General features: G+C 33.8%; 1 protein-coding gene and 1 long non-coding RNA gene across 6 annotated transcripts in view; one reads left to right on the top strand and one right to left on the bottom strand.

The window, feature by feature from the left end:
* The window catches only part of LOC109536933 (transcription factor hamlet), an 81,467-nt gene extending 63,090 nt beyond the window's left edge, over positions 1-18,377 (top strand). For 4 of the 5 annotated variants that reach the window (XM_019903415.2, XM_048663694.1, XM_048663696.1 and 1 more), the window contains 6 exons: positions 5,673-5,801; positions 5,860-5,989; positions 7,928-7,972; positions 14,148-14,250; positions 15,157-15,484; positions 16,107-18,377. In XM_019903415.2, coding sequence (XP_019758974.1) covers positions 5,673-5,801; positions 5,860-5,989; positions 7,928-7,972; positions 14,148-14,250; positions 15,157-15,484; positions 16,107-17,684 — 2,313 coding nt within the window. In that variant the 3' untranslated portion in view covers positions 17,685-18,377. The remainder of the gene's footprint in view (positions 1-5,672; positions 5,802-5,859; positions 5,990-7,927; positions 7,973-14,147; positions 14,251-15,156; positions 15,485-16,106) is intronic. The other variant, XM_048663695.1, reaches the window with a different exon arrangement.
* Positions 14-529, bottom strand: LOC109536934. Its single transcript, XR_002171882.2, has 2 exons — positions 422-529; positions 14-352 (listed from the first exon to the last, which is right to left on the bottom strand). It is a non-coding gene; the product is annotated as an uncharacterized LOC109536934 (long non-coding RNA).
* Positions 18,378-18,612: the final 235 nt, after the last annotated feature.

The raw sequence follows: 18,612 nt of genomic DNA, 5'->3' as shown, positions 1-18,612 counted from the left end.
TCAAGAGCAAACGTGGTATCCAGTAATTTTATATGATTCCTTCATATAAATATGTCTAATACATTTTTCGCCAAAAAGTATTTCGAGCAAATATTTTTGGGCAATTTGCCAGAAGCATCATAAGTCATCGATGTTCAGGAAGGCTTGAAATCTAAGAGTCAGCTGCATATTCCTTGCATCATTTCCCTTGCGAGTCTCGGCCGCTTTTCCAAGCATTTTCCGGCTGATTTCCGCCCGCCATTTCTTGAGATGACGACGGAAATTTCAGATTTCTCTCCACGAGCGGATGAGATTAAGATGTAATAGTGATGCATTCAGAAGTGGGTCTAAGCTAACGCAACATGTAGAAAAGCTGTTTTGAAAACGTTATTGTTCATTGTTAGAATTGTATACTACTGCGGTAGAAATACATGAGACGTACCTACTGAAAATCTAAATATAAATAGATAACAATACCATTATTAAGAACACTTTGAGACTAATTACACCTTATTTTTGCGGAAATAACATACACTGCTGCAGGTTTTAAACTAAGTCAGAATGTTTTGATAATAGTCAATGCAAGTCATTGGGTACTCAAAAATAAAAATACACGTGCCACTTATTCCATATCTTTATTGATTTTTTATGGCTTTCTGAAAGTTTAAACATGCCTTAGATACAGCTGATTGCGAAGATCCAGGAGCTGACAATGATAACAAAAATGCGATAACGAACGAAACGTGCAAAAAAATCTAGATGAATCACAGTTTAATAATGTCAACTACTCGGAAAGGGGGTAGAGATATAAATGGGCTCGGACAAAAACTAGGTGGAAGCATGCCGGACAATCATTAACTTTAATAATTGGTGCTTCCCGGTAACATCTGGAAGGATAATTTACATCGGACAGGTTACTGATGAGAATTATCAATTCTGAAAAGCTTGCATGATATTTTTAAAGGCAGAAAAATTGATGGTTTTTGAAAATAAATTATTACCCGCATTTCAAACAGGATTAATAAAATAATCCTATTACAGCACGCAGTTGCCGAGATAACTTAATATCATGCAACAGATGCATCGATCACCGAAATAATGACGTTATTCAAGAACTAACGCCCTTTTTTAAAAATCATTTTTCCTACGAAACGTCCCAATTCCTCCTATTCAATTGTGAAATCACGTCCGTCCTAATCGGGTTATTAACACTCGACAGCTTCCGAATATCGGAAGCCTTTGCAGCTTTTCTATACTCCTGATCGATTTTCGAATGGTTATAACATCACTTTTGTGAGAAGTGCCGAAAATGGTTCGATTTGGCCAGTTTTGATAAAGTTTGCATTCAAAATGAGGATTTTGCTCCAAAGTCTGGAGTTTAAAATCAACAGAAACTGTTTATCTTAACATGTTTTTCCATTAAAATTACTAATATTATTACTGAAAGTGTTTATTCGGTTCGCCGAATACAAAAAGTCTTTAAGTATTCAAAAAGTTAATTGTTTGTTATCGTACAATTTATTTTAATTAAATCATTACTCAATTTGTGAGGGAAGCACTTTGTGAGGGATTCATGTGATCCGGATTTTACCGTTATCGCTCTAATTTAACCCGTTATCGTTGGTTTGTTAGATGTCGCAAAAACTGGATTTATTTGCTCCTTTTAATTGAAAATCCAACAATTAGAAGATGGTGCACTTGATATTTTTGATTGTTAGTAAATAATTTGAAGAACACTTTGTAAGAACATATTTATCGTTGTGAATTATATTCGCAAACAATTAAATGTTCAAATGAAACGACAAATTACTCCTCTAACTTAAAATACTAGTTTTGATGATGGTAGGGATTTCTGTTCTGGCTATTCAGAAAATCTTCTATATTATTATATCTGAATTGCATGAAATAATTTGAAACGTTTTCACCTGGATGTAGGTATAAAAATTTTTTAGTCGCATTAAACGTGCCACCTAACCGTGAACAATGCAACTTACAAGCTACATTTACCTGCCAGGTAAAAAATCTATATGGCGAAGGTAAAAGCTGATTCAAACCATACGGTATAGATGGTGAAGCGCTTGCAGTGGATTGTTTTAAATGTTTTTTGCTTATTTTCGCTATTAAACTTGGTTGCAATTTGGCCCAGAAACGAATAATCTGCGGAGATTTTTCGAAATTCTTGAGAATAATTAAAGAAATTAATTTTCCATTCAGTTCAAAGTTTATTCAATACTTATCGACTTATTTTATTATAGAATGGAATTCTCATGCACATTGCACATGCTTTTGCTAAATACTTTTAATAAATAAAAGTGTTAATGAAGTTAATGAAAATTTAAAACTTTGTCTCAATTTAGGGAAATTTTTTTTCCCGTGGAATTTATAGGTCTCTTTCTTTCTCAATTCTCAAAAAACTAAAATCCAGCAAAAAAATGATTCACCTAAACTTATAAATAATACTTTCAGTTTCTAAAACGTTACCTTTTACATATTCAAAACTTTATCATTCAATTTTGAAACGAATAAGCGCCGCCGATAATAACAAAATCGGGTATTTCACAAAAACAATTTCAAATTATAAAAATGCATTACTACCATCAAGAACCACTTTGGTACCTTTTTACTCAATCACGATCTTGTACAAACAAAATCTTAAACGATTTTTTTAATGCATTCGGTAAACGCAAAATATCAAATTATGCAACTTTAATAGGCCCAGCAAATTCAATCTGAAATTTCAATGAACTTTCGAATAAGAATGCAAATCGAAATTCTCTAATTGGTCAGAAACTGCATTTCCACATCTAGCTTGTTGATGGCTACTTTATTATTACTCAACCATGTTCATTGCAAAAACAAGAACAAAGACATCAAACTACACCGATATGCTAATTGAACTATATTTCGACCGTACGTACACTCAATGTATCTCCTTTCCATTTATTATACCTTTAGCGCATTATTTAATTCAGATTGTCCTTCTGATTATCTGCTTTTTTCAAAGTTAACTCAAATTAAAGTGTTTCCAATGTGCACACAATTGTGGTGAAATATTTTAAATGACGCTACTTACGATTCGCACAAAATCATGGTAGCAATTAAGCCCTCAAACTGCTAAAACAAGCGCAAGAGGCTTCAAACACCCTCTTAGAGGCGAATACGACCCTACAGCCGCCCTTTAATGGGCTGATTCTTAATCCTGCTGTCATTATGTCCTGCAGGCAGGACATGAAAGGGAAATTTAGCAGGAACTTGCGGTTTGTGGTAATCTTTCCTATAAAATAACTGTCGATGTCCCCGAAGTTCAAAGCGTTAAAATCCAGTTTAGAGCTTAAATTAACGTATAGGTTGCTAAATTGGAATTAATTGTTTTTGTATATGAACAGATCGGAACTAACGAGCTTGATTTTGTCTAATATTAATATGTATACTTCGCTTATTAATGTCAAAACTTTCAGATATCGATTTAGAGCGTGCGAAATGAACCTTTTAGAATATTTTATTTGTTTTTAAGAAAGTATTGTGGATTATTTTACTGCTTAATAAGCGCCAATTAGAAGTGTCAATTAGGCTTTGATTATATAATGTGTGCTGCTTTATTCAGACACTATTGTTGTAATAGTTTTATTTGGTTGTAAATTTAGTCTAAATTTCAAAACTTTTTTCCATATTCATATGTTATACTTTTAATATATTTAAAATCTGCCTCTTTTATGCTATTCGGTCTGGAACACATTTATTAAGCTTGCAGACAAACCGATAACATGACTTGGCAATACTTTTTTAATGATTAAATTACATATTCGACCCTATAACAAGTCGAATTAGTTAATTTCGAATGTAACCCTCAACATTTTAAATTTTGTTTCAATTAAGTAAATCAGCTAAATAAAAAATAATAATTTCAAAATATTTTTTGAATAATTTCGTGTTCCTTGTATTGGCTTCTTTAGCGAAATTATATCCACTTTTTTGTAATACTCGAAAAATATGTTGATTATGTGATCCAGATTAAAATAAGGGGTACCAAGGTCCACAGCATTCCATATGGGTTGGTCTTAACAAATATATTCGTGAAAAATTTTACATATGAATTATAAATTTCTCTGTTACATATAAATGTTAAAACATAACAATTAAAAGAAATGCCATTGAACATACATATTTTCGCATTATTTATTAGCAAGTATGCTTATACAATTCCTGATCAGTTTTCCTCAGTTAGATTAAACAATAGCCAACAGGACCATCCACAGTTTAACAATTTGACTTTCATAACTATTTTTGAATTTCCGTAAAGTCCGTAGAAATAATCGAAAAAGAGAGCTACTAGTTTCAAGAAATTTAAAATTGCATTTAATGTATTATGAATGTGCCGTGTATTAATGTAAATTAAATTAATAATTAATCTGCTGGTCAACTGAGACTTTAATTGGCTCTCTTTGCATAATTCTCGTTGATTTTTTCCATTACTAATACGGTTAATAAATGTGCCTGTAGACAGGTTGATAATTTGGATATTCAGTGTTATAACGAGCGCTATTTTTAGTTCGATAAACGAGACATGTGAAAGTATAAAGAGCAAATTTAATTTGTCCCTTACTAAATTACCAAAGCTCGCAAATGTCTGAAATACAATGCGGATGTTTACATTACATTGCGATCTGTGCATTTATTTCATGTGTGAGTAGTTCAATAAACCTGACTGTTGTCAATGAAGGCATCCATAGATTTCTTATCGTTTAAAGGAGAGAAACTCGCCATCATGATCTGGCCAAATAAATTCCTTTCAAGCCAGAAAAGCTTAGTGAAGCTTGCCGTCAAACATAAAAACTGAATTTGGACATTCTCAAGTTTGTCATTTTTATAGCGCCACGCTCGAAAAACTACCCTTCTATTGAACACTTCGTTCTTTAAAAGGCTTTTTTATTTTCTAAAAGAGTAAATGAGTGGGATACCGTGTCACTGGCACGTGGCATCCACAACCGAAGAATGGCGAGTAGCTAATTTATAAAAATATTTTTTTTACGTAGAATGTAAAAAGTTTTAAATTTTCTAAAGTCGAAGAAGCATATGCTTTAGAGCCTTACATATATTGATCGTATATGAAGGATTTAAATGTTTAGTAAATACTTCAATAAAATTACAATGGAATTGTTAGTTTGTCAGTGTGAATATTACAGAATAGGCATAGAGCATTTTGCAGGCAGTTTAATTTTAATAATATAACAAAAATCGTCTCTTATTAGAAAAAGTATGGGTTAAAAAGCTTAGCTGGTGAAATAGTCCAAGCAATATAATCTCATTCTGATCCATTGCACATTGCATCCAAAACTTCTGCACAATTAAGTGGAATATATAATTATTTAAATTGCCCATTTTCACAAGGCAAATTATTCTATAGTTCCACTGCTGGGTGACATTCGGAAAGATTATCTGTGATCGAGTTCAATTGTTCTTTAAACTTAAATTGAATAATCAAAAGATCTAAACATCTCAGATCCGAATTATAAAATATTTTAAAACACGAACTATATAATTAACAATAGAATTTTAAACCTTTTTACTGATGGTGGTCCACATCGCTTTTGAAAAAACCCTGTGCATTAAGAGAACCGCTCTAAATAGAAATATATGAGAGCAACTTACAAATTGGAATATTGAATCATGATGGACCAATTTTTGATTTTCAGATTGTGGCCGGAACTGAAGTTCGAGGTTGGTTGGATGGCTCTCTGAATCACCAAAACTGGATAAAATTAATTCGAAGTGACTCCAATAAAAATGCAGCAAACATGAAATATTTCCTAGTCAGTGGCGAGGTGCGTTTAAACTATTCTGCAACAAAAGTCTGGAAGATTCCTAAATAAACGCTTTTAGGTGTGGTATGAGACTATTGTGGATATAGCGGCTGGTGATGAAATCTGCTTGGGACCCAAAGCACTTTTGAACTTGAAAGATATGTTTGCTGATTCGACTACAAGTGATGATAGATCTGATAGAGAAACTGGTAAGTTATTCTGCTTGATTTCAAAAATACAGGCTGAAAGAACTATGTTCAACAAGAATTCACCGTTGGAAACTATAAATCACTAACGTTGAACCAAATGGGGAAATCACATCCTGCTTTTCCAACGAAGCATAATCAAATTTACCCTCTGAATCAATTTGGTCTCATTATCGTGTCAAGTGAAGTCAAAATGGCACATGGCGGATATGGTCACCTCTTCCGGTCTAGAACCAATTATAAGACTACAACGAAATCAAAATATACTCGGCGACGGATTTTTTTTGATGGGTGCCTGAGTCACCGCATATGCATTATTTTACAAAAATATCGAGCAACTGTGTTTGCTGTGTGATTGTAATCAAACATGCGAAAAAGTTTTATCTGAATTGAATCTACGGCTTGAATTTTACGGAAAATTTTCCTTTGAAAACGAGGTTTATTGAGTTTGTAGTCATCAACAATGACACGATTTATGCGGTTTTATGCGCATATTTGATGTGTTCATTTTCACTGATGTCAATAGGTTCAGTTAATCAGCCACATTAACTGCATATTTTTCTCTAGACAGATTTTTCGATCAACTAGCTAAATTATTTGGTTTTCAATGTTTGCAAGAACTTGAACAAATCAGAAAATCCAGTAAGTTGCAGAAATTACAGTCAAACAAAGTACGAATTAAAGCTTCTATTACTGATTACTTACAGAGAAAGGCAGTAAAACAATTTACATTTTTAAGAATTAGTTCCTTTTAATTAGTAGTTTTGTTAAGCCAAAGATTCTCAAGAAACGTACGTAAAACTTATTTACAAAATGCCGAAGCAGCGAAGACATTTTGCGATCAAAATCTATGTGTTTTTGCTTGATTGCTCGTATTAACTGGAATATTTTCTCGCAATGTATGTGAATTTCATAATCCATTCGGGTGAATTCTAGAACAAGGGGTTTAAAAAAGAAGCTACATAAAATTAAACTTGAAAAATTATCAATGTTTTCGAAACTTTTTTGTTTAAAATATACGATATACGAACAAAATATCCTCAATTCCAGCTGTTTTAAGTGAATTTTAGTCACGTTATACGAAAGACGTTTTTTAATACGCCACTGGATAACAAATAAAACTACACGCGTGATGTGTGAAATAAAAACTCCTAAACTCGGGGGGTTTAAAACCCTTAACTCTTCGCGCATGGACGCAAATAAAAAAGGGCTTAGTTCACTCCATTTGAAATTGAGATGTAACTGTAGATTGTCCTCTTAGGGTATTTGGGGATTAAAAACGGCCAATAGATATGAATGTTTGATCGTATTTTGACTGCCTCATTGGATCACATGAAGATTAATTTTGGTGGATGGATTTTATGGACATAGATTCATTATGATTAGATGGTTGATGGTCGATGTTTCTGTGTGCATTTTAATCACAAGAATGATTCCAAAACATAACTACATACCAGATTTCATAGATATTTGAACTTAATCATTTGTTTTGTGCATCAAACATTTGAGTTTTTGTGTAGATTTATGAGCAGGTACACAAACAGTGTGTGCAGAAATGATCGAAAGACGAAAAAATCATTTAGTGTCAAAACAAATACTAGCAAACTAGAAAAAATTAACATAATGTTATATGATGTATTACTTTTATTTGCCCCGTCTTGGTCAAATGGCCAACTGTTAATAATTTGTTTTTTAAATGTGGAATTTTAGTCGTTATTTTGAGTGATTTAATTATTTTTGTTATCGGTACTCCTATGCCATATGGCGTCCTATTGTTTTAGGCAAAACGCGATGCAATGAATATTTGATTGGGGCGTAACGCACCAAACAGCCGACAGATGTGTCGGCAAATACGGTTAACTCACACACCTGACTTTTTGACCTAACAGCCGCGATTTTGGAAGTGATTTCAAGCTAATTTGAATTTTTAATTATTCACAGTTCTGTTGGTCTTGAAAGAGCATTATTCGGGGCTGCACATCAAAAGTAAGTAGAATTTAGTGACAACATAATTCTTTAAAAAATTCTCAATCTATTAAATTCTGGGTGGAAATAAGAGAATTATTATAATAATTAACACGTCCAATACGTGTTCCTCTTGCAGGTTTTTTAATGAGTATTTTTCAAACTTGAGAAATCTCGTTCCTTTAACTGTCAATTCATGCAATTGTTCATATCTTCCAGAAAAAAGCCCGTTTGCTAAACCATGTTTTGTTTTCTCAAAACATTGAAGTTTTTCAAAACATTGAATATATTAACTAACATAAAGTTGCTAAATCCATAAATCATAAACTGGTCCCCAAAATCAACGTTACACTGACAAATTTGGACTAAGTTTGGAAATGGATAAATTCTGACTGCTGAAAGTTGCGCGTGTTCTCAGTTTTCACAAAAAAGGCTTTTCAACACCACCAAGAAACCACCATTAAACCTCATAAATGGGAAATCGTTATTCATTTTTTCGCTTATCCCGTTCATATGCAGAGTTGTCTCAAAAAAACAGCTTTTTGGTCTTTCAGTGATGAGTTTCTTTCTCTTACACCCATTTTCAAAATCTAGGACTTATGTTGCTAAAGCTAAAAAAAACAGTGGACTTGAGAAAATAATAATTCAATATACCGGGTTGATCGAATGAACGAAATATTTGAAAGTAAACTTCAATTAGTTGAAAAAAGAACAAATGGGGCTCAATAATGCTTGAAACAGAAACCAAATCGCTCTAAGCAATCAGAACTTATCCAGTTCCGAAGTCAGGACAAATTTGGCTATGAGCGTTCATTTTTTAACTTCTTCTTTATTCTCATAAATCATTTGTATAAAATGGGACTGATTTCTCTCGGATTTGTGTCCACCCTGAGGGCTTTTTCCAAATTGTGATTCTTCAGGATATACAATTGAAACTACCCCAAGAGTAAAGCGTTTGCACGCCGCAAATATTACAAATGAGTGGCATTATTAATACAAAATATATATCAAGGGATTGAAACATCCACCCTCTGATTATTGCAGCAATGCGATATAAAAAAAGTATGGCACATTAGAGCAGCGACCAAATAATGAAAAAAGTTGTCCCATTATTGGCGCTGTAACCCATAAAATCGCGGGCAATTTTCCGCACACGCCCCGTACACATGTAACGTCGGCGAAAACTATTAGAGAAAAAGGGGTAAGGTTGTGTATCGGGGTGGCTTTTACAACCCCCCGCGGTCCTACAAAAGCAAAAGCAAATCCGATTAATCAGCGATCAGCTGCTGTGCATTTGATAAACATTTTAAAGTCATTTTTACTCATGTAGATACATCTCGGTTGCGGATTAAAATTACACATAGACGGGCGTAGTTTTTTTTATTCCAATTTTTTTAGATGGCATTTGATTTGGCTTATGGATGGTATTAGGGAGTTTCATGTGAACGGCTAAGAGCAAAAGTTGTGGTTTTCAACTTTAATGACTATGACATTCACTTAAAATGTATATCATTATAATTCAAATCTTGAAATTTATCCAAAAATTCCTGTTTATGTACTAATCAAAGTCACAAAGATTTTTCACTCAAGTACTCTTGGCTTTGCAAACAATAAATTTATCAGCAATCTTGCTAGGTATATTTTTAATGGAATATAAAGTGGCTTCAAATTTTTAAATAAGCTCACCGCAAACCGCAGTCATTGTATTGTATGTATCATATCACTATGTATTTTTATTGTAGCAAAAGAAAATATATTTCTTGAATCAGTTTCAATAACTTTATAATACAATCCGATATATTACACTTCGAGAAACTGGGCAATGTTTAAATTTCTTGGGTCAGGTGGGGCCTCAGTTGATCTAGTTGAATATTTTTTACAAAGTTTCCAGCTGTAAAATACGGAATTTATTTTAAAATTACTGGAACAAAACCGAAATGTTGCAGTTTAAAGACAAGTGATTTTTTGTATTTGAAAGCGACTAAAAAGCACACATCTTTTCAAACTCTTTGTATTAAACTTTGAAGCTTGATTCTTAGTCTTAGAACTTATTTTTTCCAAATTTCTCCGCAGCACAGCTTGAAAAAATTATATAGCATTTGAATACATATTTAGTTAAATTAAAAAAAAAATATATTTGAACATATTTAGAATAAAAATGTGCACAAATAACTTGTTTTCCATAAAGCAGAGTTTTCCATGCTTGAATATGTTTTCTCACACACTTTTACTTATCAAGTAGTTTTTGAATTTAAAATTCGCGACCCCAGATCGGATTTTTTGTATCTTTGTATTTGTACACTTTGGTTTTAATTGAAATAAAGATTATGAAAAGTACTGACATGAATTCAATAGTCATTTTGAGGCACACTTCTTCGTGACAACTCGTCGAAAACAATCGCTTGCGGTACATAATGGCCACGTGACCTTCGCCAATACCGGATTATCACAGCTATTGTGATCCGGTGGTCTCACCCTTTCACCGGATTAAATAGAGATGTCACACGTCAGAATCGTTATTTATGATATTTTGAACCTTCGCATCATTACTCGGTATAAGGCCCAATCTTTTAGTGTCTATACGGGGTGTGAAATAATAAATGTATTTACGTATGGGACAGATGGGAGAAGTCACGGATTTTAGCTAGCCTTTGCGTCATAATGACGAAGATAATTATACGGTGAAAGATAGGGTTAGTTTTTGGGTAGATGGCTGGGGCACGTGTGCTTCTCCCAATTCAAGTCGGTCATGATTGATAGTCTTATTTTTCCCGAACTGCAAAACCTAAATCGTACTTGTATGCATTGACGCATAATCCAATTCTGTGCAATTTAATATTCCTGATGCTGCATTTGATTTACGTTCATATAAATTTACACGTGCGTAAGACATTGTAAGCTGATTTAGAAATCGGATACAAAATTTTTACAAAAAATCAGCAAGCAAAATCCATGCTGGCGAAGCTGAAGAATATGTACGGCGAAAACAAATTGGCTGTTTTTACCTTTTGTAGTCACTGGGAGACTAAACTTCTAAGAACTGAAGCCACTCATTCAAACAATGACCTTTTATTTTCATTCAAACCGCGACTTACATAAACTTGTAAAGTTTATAGATACATACATACTGAAAAATTGCTGTAAACATGCGTCTAATCTTCCCTTAACTGATTGGAGAATATGGTTTCTTTACTTCGAAGTGTTAATTTCTTTTGCTATTTTCTTGAGCTAATAATTTATAATATTTTGTGTGCGAGTGCCAAAGTCAATTGGCTGTTTCATTTTATTTATCCTTCTTTCATTGACTTCTAAATTTTTTCCAATTGCACCAAAAACTGCAGTTTCTGTAGCGTTTGCATTTTAATCTACGAAAGATCTCTGAAATCCATGTCAATTTTGTTGATACAGAGAAAACCGCGATTTTTTTTCAGGTGCGAAATTCATATGAACACGTTTAAAGGGTAGAAGCATATTTGATAGCAATTTTCGTAATTTTGGACCAAAACATACTGTACATAATGCAGTTTGGCAACTTTTCGCTATGTTTAAAAATGCAATTTACACAAAATACATACAATATAACAAAAATAAAATAATCTTATTCGAGCTTCAAGCGATCAACTTTGTTAGTCTTAGATGCAAAATGCAGAAAGGAAAGCATTGCATATTTTTAAAAATAAGAAGAAACAATAGACATTTTTTTCTGATGACACTGAAGAACACTTAAAATGAATAACGCCTGAACACTTTTGGAAAACAGACTTTTTTATGCAGTATTAATTTCCTTGTTGAATGGGAGCAAGTGTACAGGTAAAAGGGAGACGAAATAATCCTGCACAGTAGGAAAATGAGAATTTGGATGTAACGGCATGTGAGATACACTGTTTAAAGTAACACAAATCTCACTTAGACAACGATTTCTTTGACAGTCAATGCCCATGGAAAAACTTGCACAATTGTTATGTAAACTATCTTTAAAGCAGAGCCACATCAAACTCTCTCAATAGACCAAAAACCATACCCTTGAGAACAATATTAAAAATCTACAAAAAAATTATAAAAAAACTCTAAAACATCTATCGTATCGATATCGAAAATAGGTCCTTTAGATAGCAGGACCTAGAAATCGATAAAAAAGTGTAGGTAGTTTAATTGTTAATGCGTCCAAAAATAATTCGCAAAAATTGTTTATTTTTATAATAGTATAAAATAATATTTTACACTATTTTAAAATTATTTTCATTCTTGTTTATGCATAAAAATGAACCGTTATGTGATGTGCGACATTTAGTTCACTCAAACTTTTTATACATATTTAACATTCAACTTTAAGAAATTGGCCACGATTAAGGAAAACATCCGTTAGTTTTTTTTATACCAAAGCAATTCCCTAGTTTTGAAAAGTTGTCGAGTTTTATCAGTAATCTAAAAAATTAGGATCATTAATGCCACCAATAGAGTAACTTTAAATGTTACTCTATTGGTGGCATTAACCAACATTTAGCAAATATTTATCCAGAAATAATGACACAAACGATCAAGGTTGGCCTGTATAATTAAATAACAAGAAACCACATTCAAAAAGCGTTGCATCAGACGAACAAACAGTCAAATTTCACGCTATTTTGGGCTCACCTGTTTGGACAGGCCAACTTGCTCAGCATGAACCAGTAAAGCACCATCATCAACTTCAGTTCTATTTGGTTTCGCTTCTTTGCGTGGGAATTGCAACAGTAACATGAAAATGTAACATCTGGAGTCTTCATATTCGATTTTAACTGACTTCTTCTAATTTATTCGAAATTGTGTTGCTATTTATTTACGAAGAAAATGTTGGTCAAATTTTCTATTCAAAAGAATAAGGCAAAGTGCAAACAGATTTAATTATGGAATAGGTTGAACGGTTCACTTTTAATTGGGAGTATGCCTCGAAGCCATTAACTAGAACATAAGCAAACCCATGTATATAGAACGATTCTTATTTACTTGCTGTTTTTTTCGGGCCGAAGGATCGTGCCTACAACGTTTATCAATCAGGATCTAACGTTGACTTTTTCCGGGCATTCGACCGGAAGCCCACCCTCCACATCCCTAATTTTAATAATTTAGCTTCCAACCCTTATTTGACACTGCTGAATAATTTCGTTCGGTTCATGGAACAAAATTATTTTTTTTACCACAACACATCCAACTACTTAAATATGCGGTTTAGGCTGGCTGTATTTAACATTTCTTAGCTTTACGTAGACATCATCAGTATATGCTGGTTTCTGACAATTAACGTGATTAGTAATAACGTGTTTTTCAATGAATAATGTTTTGGATTTTATAAACAGCTTTTTTATTCATCTAAAAAATGTGCAGAAAAAAGCTTCTTAATTTTGTGGTAAATTGATTCAAGTAAATCGAACAAAAGTTGAGTTATTGAACTAAATGCTTTGTGTTTCCGGCAGTTTTTTGCTTTCGCGCAAAATAATAACTTTCTATCTAGTTGAGTTGCTTTTAGATTTACTTGCAAAATTATCTCGGAAAGACGACCAATAAGGGAATTAAACACATTTAAGACATTACTAAAAATCATTGAGTTTATATGCATAGGATACCAAATTAAAATTAAAAAAATTCCGGATTTAGACTGTTTTCTGGTAACTCAAGTCTAATTTATAGATACCGTTCACCTTCAATTTAATTTTCTAATCGAATTTTCAGATAATGGTTAGTTAATCTTCTTGGCCCATCTACATTGATAGGCTTTTAAGTGAAGAGTTATCGAGTTTGAACTTTCAAAAAGCTTATCCTTCCCCCACTATGCTTTTTTGTAGGGCTAACTGACCGACATAAGTGATGGCAATTACGAAAAAAGGGTAAAAATGTTGTCTATGCTGTTTGACTGACTGATTTCGGGAGGGGGTCGTATAGGGGCATAGTAGAGAGATATCGGCTTTTTAGTGTTTTACCGATTCATTTAGAGGGTGAAAAGGTGCGCTACCTGACATTGTTTAACAACCTGTGGATATGTTGTGATTCATTGTTGTTCCAGTGACATTTGTGCTTTCGGTATGTTCTAATCCAGGGCGTAAATGATTGTGAATGTTGAGGTGAAGAAGCTAAATTGTATTTTTAATTAGTCGATTGATTTTTCAACAAAACAATTTTTGCGTCAATGTTTTAAAGTAATTGTTTTTAATTTTTCCAGCTTCTCAACATAGTGGAACAGTAGATGACCGCGAAAACGATGAGGACGATGAAGGTCTAACTCGATGTTGCAACTGTGATCAACCGTTTAGTGATGTAGAAAAGTAAGTAGATTTCCTGAAATACTCTATGTGATCCATTAATGATTTTTCCTACATTTGGAAGCACTTTTATCATACAAAGTAACGTTTTGGGCCATTTGTCCTTAAATGCCTACTTTCTAAGCAAGCATATGTTTACGCGGTCAGTTCTGATAGAGTTTTTAATTAAAATGAGGAATATTTCGTCTAATAAAGCAAAATAAAAAATCGATATGCAACAATTTATAAAAATTCTATGGAACTAATTAAACATTTTTTTGAAACAATAACGTAAGCACAAAGAGTAAACAACTATACCTTTAACAATTATTTGGTCACTGTACTTACTGATAATTATGAGATCACGATTAACATCAGTAAATTCAAACGAGTATTTATTCCTCAAGTAGTATTGTTCCAAAAAAATTTAGGGTTTTAGAAAACCAAATATGTCTGATCCTTTTATCACTTGATGATGAAATTGAATACATACCGCTTTATTAGTTACCCAAAGCCACATGGAATCTTAGTGAAAAACATTAAAATATTAAATTGACTTGTTCTAAGCTAGAAAGTTTATTTAATTCTGTGTAAAAAACTGTGCGACTTTCATTGTTTAGACCCATTAGTAATTTCCAAGCGGCATCGAAAAGCTACATTAACTCCCAGAACAAAACTAAAATTAAATCGTGTGAACATCACCAAATGGCACTTCGACTAATAATGGGACGAAGTGTTGTCGTGTGTGAATCACGTAAATAATTTATTAATTATGGTGGCTCTCCAGTGCACGATAATCCATCAATGCTTTAGTTCTTGTTTTTCGAACCATCAAATCGAATATTCCTGCTACAAAGACATTACCCATAACTTCAGTGAAACTGCCGTGTAGAAATAAATTGAAAGTTAATTGAACTGTTGTTTTTTCAGATTAGATGAACATCTAATTCACAAGCACAACTATCGAAGAGACCAATATCAGTGTGATCTGTGTCCAAAGTTGTATTCAGACAAAGCGTGTTTGATCCGACACAGAGCCATTATACATGGTGAGACCAAAAAGTTTCACTGCGAAAACTGTCCGAAAGTATTCACGGATCCCAGCAATCTCCAGAGGCATATAAGAACACATCACGTCGGTGCGAGATCTCATGCTTGTCCAGAGTGTGGAAAAACGTTCAATTCTTCATCTGGATTGAAGCAGCATGCCAATATTCATTCATCTGTGAAACCTTTTCAATGCGAAGTGTGTTTTAAGGTGTGTATTCATGGATTTTGAAACTGATGGAATTTTCGATATGGGAACACAAGTCAGCAGTTATACAGGGTGGTCCAGTTTCCAGAGGGACGACGTCAGGAAACGATGGAAAATGGGAAAACAATATCAGTTTGCATTACAAACTGTATTCGCGAAACTTTCCCTTAAGGAAATACAGGATGCTTAAATTTGGCTTCAAAAATCAAAGTTATGTACTGTAAATGATTATCAATTAATTTTTACTTTGAAACGCTGAGCTAAATCGAATCAAAATTTTTTGTTTCAAACTGAAGGAAGAATTACAAAGTGATTTATATTCTATAAAAGATTTAAAAAAAATTATCTTTAATCGTAAAATGTGCGCCATCGTTCAGTTATTCCCCGTAAAAATTATTTAAATTATCCATGGCCGTTTGGAAACAATTAGTAAATTTGATCTTTTAAAGCCAAATTTAAACACCTTGTATTTCCATAACCAAGCGTTTCTTGAATATAGTTTAGAATGCGAACTGATCGTTCCCCAAAGTTGCCGCTCTGGAAACTGGCCCACCTTGCACATTCTGCTATAGATGATTTTAACCTCTAAGAATTATTTTATGCTAATGAAATATGTTTTTTGCAGGCCTACACTCAATTCTCCAATTTATGTCGACATAAGCGAATGCACGCAGATTGCCGCCTCCAAATAAAGTGCGTCAAGTGTGGACAACCTTTTTCCACTGTAACTTCACTCTCCAAGCATAAACGGTTTTGTGACTCCACCGGACAGCCCTCATCTTTAACGTCACCCCCACAGATTTCAATGGCCAGCAGCTATCCATTCTATCGGCCTCCTGCTCTTCCTTTTCCATTTCCATCGCCATTTTCCAGTTACCAAATGCAAAATATGTTGCTTCCGTCTGGCCCCAATCCCAGCTTTTTACCGCCGTTCTTCTTGAATCCCCTTCACCGACCCAAAATGGATGAAGGCCCACAGTGCAAAAGAATGAAGTTGGAAACTAGTCCAGACAAACGAGAACAGTACATTAAAGAGCGCTTTACTCCTCCAAGAGTGCCAATAATTGCAGAAAAAGTCAGTCCGCCAACGGCGGAAGAGGCCGATTTAACTCCATCACCGGCTCGACCAACTACTTTTTCCATGCCGAGGGAGAAACTGCATTCAACATCAGAAGACGAAACGGTAAAAGACACTGCATCTAGACCGAGTTCTGCTACTAGCGAAGAAGGCGATCAACCGTTGGATCTTTCTGGTTGGAATGCAACTCGGGCTCCTGAGAAGGAGCCGAAGAAAGAGCACAAAGTGGAGAAAGTTGAAAGCCGCTTAGCCACCCCTCCGCCACCAGTCAAAGCGGAAAAAATCGAAATAGTGGAATTGGAAGAGCAAAAGAAAAGTTCTCCTATAACACCTCCCATGGCTTATCCTCGACCCACATACCCAATGGTTCTGGATATGTACCGATCAAATTTTCCAAATTTTCAACAGAACACCGATAGACTTTTGCCTTTTGGCCCTCCTAGATTTCCTTTAATGGGTACCTCGTTCCATCAACGACTAGACCTGCTCAGGCCAGGGCTGCAAAGCTTCAACCCGGTAAAACCGTACCATGATGTTATTCATCAGCAAAACTCCGGAAAAATTAAGGATAGATATGCTTGCAAGTATTGCGGAAAAGTGTTTCCAAGAAGCGCAAATTTAACGCGACATCTGCGTACGCACACTGGCGAACAGCCGTACAAATGTAGATATTGTGAACGGAGCTTTAGTATCTCGAGCAATTTGCAGAGACATGTAAGGAATATTCATAACAAGGAAAAGCCGTTTAAATGCCCTCTTTGTGAAAGATGTTTCGGGCAGCAGACCAATTTGGATAGACACTTGAAAAAGCATGAAACTGACGATGGCAATGGAGTGGTAGCAGTGGCAGATTCGCCAGGAAGTAGCAACGAGAATGAGCGCGAAGAAGCTTATGTTCGGTTGGATGAAATTCGGAATTTTGTAGGGAAAGTCACCACGAACAGTGGACAAGATTATTACAATCCAAACAGACGTTATTCTCCGCCATTTCAAGATATCGATGTTGTCGGTAAAGATGAGGATGATTCCGAAGTGTACTCGACAGAATCTGTTGAAGATTTTTCGAAAAAGGATTCGTCATGCGACGAAATTTTAAACAATAATGATCAGTCTATAACGAGATAATTTTGCTGATTGTGCAACAGTAACAATTAAAATAATTGCAAACATTGTGGTAGGTCTGGTAAATAATGAACCGTCTGTGTTAATAATTGTATGTAGTTCGAGTTAATTTGAATTTATCCATAGTATACATATCTATTAGCTTTAAGGTGTTTTCCAGTTACTATTTTAAGCGTTTTTCAAGTTCCTACACATTCAACTTTGTCAAATTATTATCAGCACGGTTGTTGTCGAATTTCGTAAATTTCTAAACCGCACCGCACCTGTACATTGTACCCATTTTAAACTATTTTCGAAAATGTAGGCCAACTTTTAAGCAATGATGGTGTTGCACCGCTTAATGTAAATAGTTTGAGAAACTTGTACTTAAACTTGGTTAGTAAGTGTTTTTTGTATTTGTTAAGGTTGAAATGTCTAATGAGAAATTGTTTTAAATTATTTCGCCAAAAGTTTATTTATTTGTGAAATTATGCCAAAGGTTTTTTTTTGTATTTTCGTATCATTTAGGTTGTATTATAACATACTTAATTAGTATTTTTAGTTTTACTTGAACTTGTTGAAATTATGGTAAGATATAATTATATAGCTATAATGGAAATTACAATCGTATAATAAAACATTTCGATACTCATGTATTATTAGGAATATTTCACTGACTATGATTATGAGAACGAAATAAAATTTAATACAAAAAGTGCTGCTTTATTTTATTTGAATCTGCAAAACAAACTTTGCAAAAACTATCTATTAATTGGTGTCAAATGTATAAAATAAATAATATTCGATTCGAAGATGTTTAAAAAAGAAACAAATTAAGTTTCGAAAAACTATGAAAACAAGTTATTAAAGTAATTGAATTGAGAGAAGAGTGTGATCTGCTCAGTTTTGAAAATTACGGTAAAACAAGTTAAATTTAATTGAAACAGGAGAG

This window comes from Dendroctonus ponderosae, unplaced genomic scaffold (assembly GCF_020466585.1).
Source record: "Dendroctonus ponderosae isolate FM_Combo_2020 unplaced genomic scaffold, Dpon_F_20191213v2 Dpon_F_20191213_2, whole genome shotgun sequence".
In the NCBI taxonomy this organism is placed as follows: domain Eukaryota; kingdom Metazoa; phylum Arthropoda; class Insecta; order Coleoptera; family Curculionidae; genus Dendroctonus; species Dendroctonus ponderosae.
The sequence above is the reverse complement of the archived record's forward strand: the minus strand, read 5'-3'. Positions and strand labels throughout refer to the sequence as shown.